The 6824-nt window shown below is 31.3% G+C and overlaps 1 protein-coding gene across 1 annotated transcript; it reads left to right on the top strand.

Annotated features, from left to right (window-relative positions):
• Window positions 1–383: 383 nt before the first annotated feature.
• On the top strand, window positions 384–3220 carry LOC147079826 (uncharacterized). The gene has a single exon (XM_085946637.1). The coding sequence runs from the start codon at window positions 739–741 to the stop codon at window positions 1636–1638; it is 900 nt and encodes a 299-aa protein (XP_085802763.1). The 5' UTR covers window positions 384–738; the 3' UTR covers window positions 1639–3220.
• Window positions 3221–6824: the final 3604 nt, after the last annotated feature.

Genomic DNA, 6824 nt, shown 5'->3' with positions numbered 1-6824 from the left:
ACCAAGCCCTATTTTCCATCATAATTTTATACCACACATATATGATTTTGATTCGAATATTATATTGCTAGTCGTACATTATGGTCTGAAGAATAATTTGGCATACTTAGTTCAATTTCGATATATTTGCGACAGTTCTACTTTTGATACTATACGACTCAATTATTATGATCGTATAATTTACTGTAAATCTCTCGATTACCAACGTTTGTTGCGGTAATTTTATTTCAAGCTTCTGACAACATTTAAAATTCTTTGTAGGAACCGACTGTTTCAGTTTCTTTCAGACTTGCGACTTGTGATTGTATTTGTAAGTTTAGTTTCATTCAGATTTCAGACCGACAACTGTTTAAGCCGATTGAATCTATATTCTATTCATTCTAAACTTTATTTTTCTTTGACGCGATTTGACGATTAGTATTCTTAATGTTTTCTGCGAAATAAAACAAAACAGCAATTCAATAAAAATAATAAACCCAGTATTTCGCGTATATTTTCCATACTTCATGTTTATTTTCTAAAAAAAAATATTCGTTTATTTAATATTAAAATGGCGCCATAAAATGAGAAACATTACTGTGTTGTTGGTGTATAACAGTGATCATTGTGGATAATTGATTTATTATAAAATCGTAATACATTTGTGTATAAAAAAATGGGAAACTTTAATTGATTCGGTGATATTTTTATACATATGTTGTGGTGTCTTATTGAAGAAAATTTTTTTTTTAAAGTAAAATGAAGTACGAAGCAGCCGACATCGATTCTCCACAATCTCCGCGAGGAAATTCACCGTCTCATTTAATGGACCTAAGTAATTCCACAGTTAACAACGTAACCCCAAAAAAATATTTTGATAGTGGTTCTCAACTGCACTCCAATATTCCAGAAAGTGTAAATGATTTTCATAACGAAGGTCTGGATTCCAGTTATATAGTCGAGAGGACCACGTTCAAAACAGAAGATAACGACGACTACTACATCAACGTATCATACGTAGATCGCCAAGAGGGATTTTCATCTCCGCGAGATCCTCTAAACCTAAACATTTCTCCCGATCATTACGAAGATTACGCTGACGAAAACATGTTACTGAAACGTAAAGCTTTTTACGAACTCGACGATTTAACAAGTCAATCTGACCAAAGGAGTATACCAAGGAAACGAAAGAGGAATACGTTCGTGGACATGGATATCGTAGCGACGCCGCCTGGAATGGATGCCGGCGCTTACACGATGCAGAGGCTACATATTATGCCGCAGAGCTTTGTCTCAAAGTCTAGTAAAAGCCGGCGGAAAACTCCGCAGTCATTCGACGATTTGCAAACTCAGAGGGTGATGGCAAATGTGAGAGAGCGCCAGAGGACCCACAGCTTAAACGAGGCCTTCGCAGCCTTACGTAAGGTCATCCCGACCCTCCCCAGTGATAAATTATCCAAGATACAGACGCTTAGATTAGCCTCACGTTACATTAACTTTCTGTACCAACTTTTGTCTGATACAGAGCTTCTAAGTGGTGATATCGAAGAAGAAGTGTTTGGTCAGTGCTCTTACGTGGCGAGAGAAAAGCTCAGTTATAAATTCTCTGTGTGGCGAATGAAGGATGAGTGGAATACTGAACAGTCAATTCAACAGTAATCTATTCATTTTAATCATAAGTACTCACTATTATTTTTGTATAATATATACATATTATTATGATGCAGTATTACCAATTAAAATATTTCCAAATTCCAAAGATAATACCCATGCCAAATTTTGTAATAATGGTCCAAAGATTTACACTCATAAATATTATTTATGTATCTAATAACTTTATCTTCACATACTCAAATAGATTCATTAATATGTTAATCTCATATACCTAATATCAATAGGTACAGACAATTAATATTTAAATATAATTTAAGTTAAAATGCGTCTACTTGACATTAATTTACTATTCCAACAATATTATATTATCGGTACCCATATAACATTATTTTTAAAGCCGTAATTTTTAATGAGAAAGTCGTATATTATATGCCATCAATAGTTGAATAGGTACTAGTAGAGTAGGTAGGAGAAGTAAACAGGTGCACCAAGTGACATTTTATAATCAAAAATGAGTTAGGAGCATAACTACCTATTTATGCGAATGTTTACATATTGTGAATAAAATTGTACGTACTTATTATATTTTCCGTAGCACAGTTCACCGTGATCTGTCTTTTCGGAAAGAGATGGCTGTATAGCACTGAGATCAAAAAAGTAACGCGCTGTTCATGGAACACTGCAGGCAGAAATGCTAATTTTATTAGATTCAATAAGTACATTAATTTGATATTGATTAGTAAGCATCAAAATTTGAAAATAATAACGTTATTCGTTATTATCAGATATTTGATAGATAACCAGTTGATACTTAAGAGCACTTACCATAATTCTTTATAAATATATACGATATGATTGTACCTACCTATTCCTACTTCACGTATCTACATATTTTCTTTAGTAATTATTATTATCTTGTATTCCGGTGGGTTTTATTACTTACGTATTTTTGTTAATTAGTGTTTTCTTCAAAAATAAATTTGATCTCAATACTATACGGCGAACTAAATCTGTTCAAATTTCTGGACACGTATCTTAGCACCGCAGTATATGATTTTAACGTTTTTTTAATTTACAGGTCGTCCTTCAAACACTGCATATTTCTTGAAATTATATTAAATTAACAACTCATTATTTTAAAGAATGTTGAAAACAGTTATATAACTTTGCAGTTATATACTAACCGATGCACTTGTATTCGTTCAATACTCAGCACCTGAATATTATTCTAGCACCTAAAACTAATTTCTAAATAATAATGAAATTAAGCTCCTTAGTAATATAATAGGTATATTAAATTATATTTTAAGGCTATGCTATGAATAGGTTAGCTATGATTGTAAAGTTGTTATAAATAAATAATGTGTTTTTATATTATAAAATTTGATTGTACAATATTGGATAAATAAATATTTTATAATATTTAATTAAAGGGGTTTTACTACGACGTGAGTGGAATAGATAGGTACGTATCCACTATCCGATGAGATAAAATAAGTAAATTAACCAAATTCGTGCATATTGATAATAAGGACTAGGTATCCATATTATTATTTTGACCAAGAAGAAGAGGTAGTACACTTCTCGTTGGTAAGTGAAATTTGTTTTCTTAAATTATATCCAGCGTTTCCACATGTATTTTAATATTCGAAGTCTCTAATTTATTATTTCGTTAAAAACATAAATTATTATAATATTTTCATCTTTATTGTTAATTAAATCAATACCAATGTTTGGTAGGTACAAGTCAACTGTGGAACAGCGGAAATTTTCATAGCCGATTTCGACAAAGTTCATGAATTCAATAATAACCTAACCTAACTAATAAATAATCCAGTATATCGACTATTTTCAAAATTTGTTTGCCACTGACTTCCACTAACTTGACTAACTAAATATACAATAACACAATGTTACAACAAAACTATCATTCGTAGGATTCTTATAAGTAAGATATCTCCGATGTTATTACATTGCAGCCTGCGATTATAGAATGCAAACACTCATAGGATTTTAAATAAGCGAATATCACAAGCACTGACAGGTTTGGAGGCCCCGTTGTGAAAATATGCACCTTGTTAATATTACATGTTGACAGTGTTGACACTATCGCTAAACGACCGCGTCGTCTGCTCCGTGTGATTCGCTGACACTGCCATTGCTAACCTGTTATAAGGGAAAATTATATTATTATACTTTGGCAACTTATAAATTGTTAACACATTGCATTTACAATTAGAACTGCAATCTTGTCTTCTGATATTAAATTGTGTACGATATGTTCGTATTCTGATACTATTATAATAATGTTTTACATTTACATAGTGTATATACAGATAAAAAGTTGTATGTAAGCATAAACTATTCTGCGTATATTGCTCATAATTTTATTTGTTTTAATAAAATAGCTTAGTACATGTATGTGATAAAATTCTGAATATATTTTATTCTGTGTTGCCTGATAGCTGCTAATTATTATATCTAATAATAATTATTATAATTGCATTTGAAACATTTTGTTAATAATCGTACATATTAATCTGATTTTTTTATATACTTATACTTATTATAAAAATTGCATTAACTTGACGTCATGTTCGTGGACGATAGCGATGCGTTTACTCAAACTATTTTGTTTAAGTTGGCATGGCATAGTGTCTTTGCTATAATTAAGGTAGTTTTACATTGGGTCTAATTAAATGATTCAATAAAATATTATTTAAAATACCAGAATTTACCTATTCGTGGTGCCAAGACTTTCAAGTCGGGCTGTACTGAATTAGGTATGGTGAACGCTGACTTATGAATACATTCACCGAAATATTAAATATTAGGTATATTTCTTGTGGGGAACATACCTATTATATATTATAATATTGTAACCTGCTATAAGTTACTGCCAATTAGAGCCAGCCAATATTTATTATTTACCTACCTATCATTGTGGCAATTATCTGCTGTAATCCCATAAATAAAATTCAATAATTTTTTGAAAGTATGCCTAAAACTATGAGTCGCCTAGGCCTTAGAGCATGGATGGCGAACCTACGGCACGTGTGCCACTAGTGGCACGCGAGATGATTTTGCATGGCACGCGAATGTTTCATTTTGAAGAGATAAGAAATTACTATTTTATAATATATACTATTTAAAAAATGATTTTTTTATAAAAAAGGTTTTACAAATAAATACATGGGTAAGTGAGTACTTACTTATATAATATAATATTACAAAATTATGACGACATAACCATGCGTATTTTCTTCGGTTTTTCATATTATGTTTACCAATCGATGCGCAAACGGATATGCCAAAATTCATGCATAAATGACAAATCGCATTGTATAAAAAATAGCAGTCAAATCCTTTTCAAGAATAAGTCGGTCCTTAGGGTTGGGCAATTAAAAATAAACTATTCAAGCAGTCATTCAAATATAATAACTGCTTGTTATTTTGCCTCAAACATAATCTATAAAAATGGAAAAATGTTCAGTGATGGAGAATATAATGAAAGAATAGTGGTTTAAATGCTTCCACGATCTCTTTGAGAATTTTGAAAACAATGAACAAAATATTCAAACATCAAAAGATGTGCCTTCGGCGAGAAATACGATGAAAGATAGAATATCAAGAACTTTACTCAATTGTAATTTTTAAGCTATTTTAATAGGAATTTTGAAAACTATTTTTTTAGAAAACTTAAAAAATAAACTTTTTTTCTCCAATAAAAACTGCTTGGCACGTCAGGCAGTCGACAAATATTATTTGAGAAATTTTGGCACGCGTACGTAAAAAGGTTCGCCATGGCCATGCCACAGAAAATGGCTTGGGGTGTCCATTTTCAATAATGTCCAAATTTTTTTTATTGATTTCTATGGCGGCATTAACAAAATCTAGCGGGTATCACTGACGTCCACATTTACCCCGCCGATTAATTATAGCTTCTCGGCGCATCAATTGCGGCATATTGCACTCTGCGGGGGCATTCCCCATACCCAAACACTGTATACTTCAGATTCTAGCGATAAACACCTGGCTTGCAGGTTCACCTACGAGTTATTACGACATGTCGCATCCACAAGTGGTTATCAAATGCGCATAGTTTAACGGTATTGTATTTCAGACATACCGCTTCGGAATATTGTACCAAAAATTGATGATCCAGTGCCAACAGGTCTTCTAGTGGCCTTAGGCCTTGCTTGTCGTGGAATGCCGGAAGGAGTGGGGTCAACCCGTTGAGATTGCCTTTCAACAGCCAAAGCATACGGGTCACGATCCTCAGTCATGATGTCTTGACAAAGAAGAGTGGGGGGTCCATAACTTAAACCCCCACTTTTATGTGCGCGCCTTATACTATTATGAGTTGTTTATTTTGTTACTTAAGGCTTATTGTTGATCACCCATGGGAAGAAGGCGTCAATAAGATTTTTTGCTTGTTAATAATATAACTCGTCACCTCAACATTACAACTAGATAACTCTGATTCGGTCATTGTTGGGAAAATGAAATTAAAACTTTAATTGATTTAACATCTAGGCTATAATTATTATTTAAAATAAAAATGAAAAATTGTGCATGTGTAAATTGGGAACAATTAAATAATGTTCAATTGTATTAAACAATATTGTATTTAGATATTATATTGTTGTATTTATTTAATGCAGTTATGGTTTTAAAGTTATCTAATATTTTCAAACATAAAATTAATACAGTTCCCATTATAACTTCTGACTTACCTAGTTTTATCATTTTGTAGAGAAGGAAATGTAGAATTATTTTCAATAGCTACCTCAAAAACACTGAAAATCAAGTTACCTAGTTGTAGTATTGAGGTGACGAACTAATAACGGTTATAACTAAACTTTGCATACAGCAGTATGTAATCATTTTATTTTTTAATCTGGAATATTCACATATCATTGTAAACATTGAACTGCTTGTTAATAAATAAACTCATTACGTATGTAAATAAAATAATATTAATTAAGATAAAACTATCTTAACTCGATTGCGATTTATAGATGTATAATAATTATTATTTATATAAGTATGTACCCTTATATTTTTGGATGATTTATATAGTTAATACACGTTAATGTAAAAAACGAAATTTTTTAAATGTTTAATAAAGACAACGACATAATAAAATGCACCGGTGTTTTAATAAAAATCAATCTTTTTTTTATAATATTATTTTTCCCACTCCATCCTTCTTTCCTTTATAAAAAGTT

This window comes from Rhyacophila brunnea, unplaced genomic scaffold (genome assembly GCF_057557595.1).
Source record: "Rhyacophila brunnea isolate RB1 unplaced genomic scaffold, BYU_Rbru_1.0 scaffold_1, whole genome shotgun sequence".
Classification (NCBI taxonomy): domain Eukaryota; kingdom Metazoa; phylum Arthropoda; class Insecta; order Trichoptera; family Rhyacophilidae; genus Rhyacophila; species Rhyacophila brunnea.
The sequence above is the reverse complement of the archived record's forward strand: the minus strand, read 5'-3'. Positions and strand labels throughout refer to the sequence as shown.

What these genes read in the sequence shown, in the direction of transcription:
- LOC147079826 (XM_085946637.1), top strand. Translation starts at nt 739, where the DNA reads ATGAAGTACGAAGCAGCCGACATCGATTCTCCACAATCTCCGCGAGGA.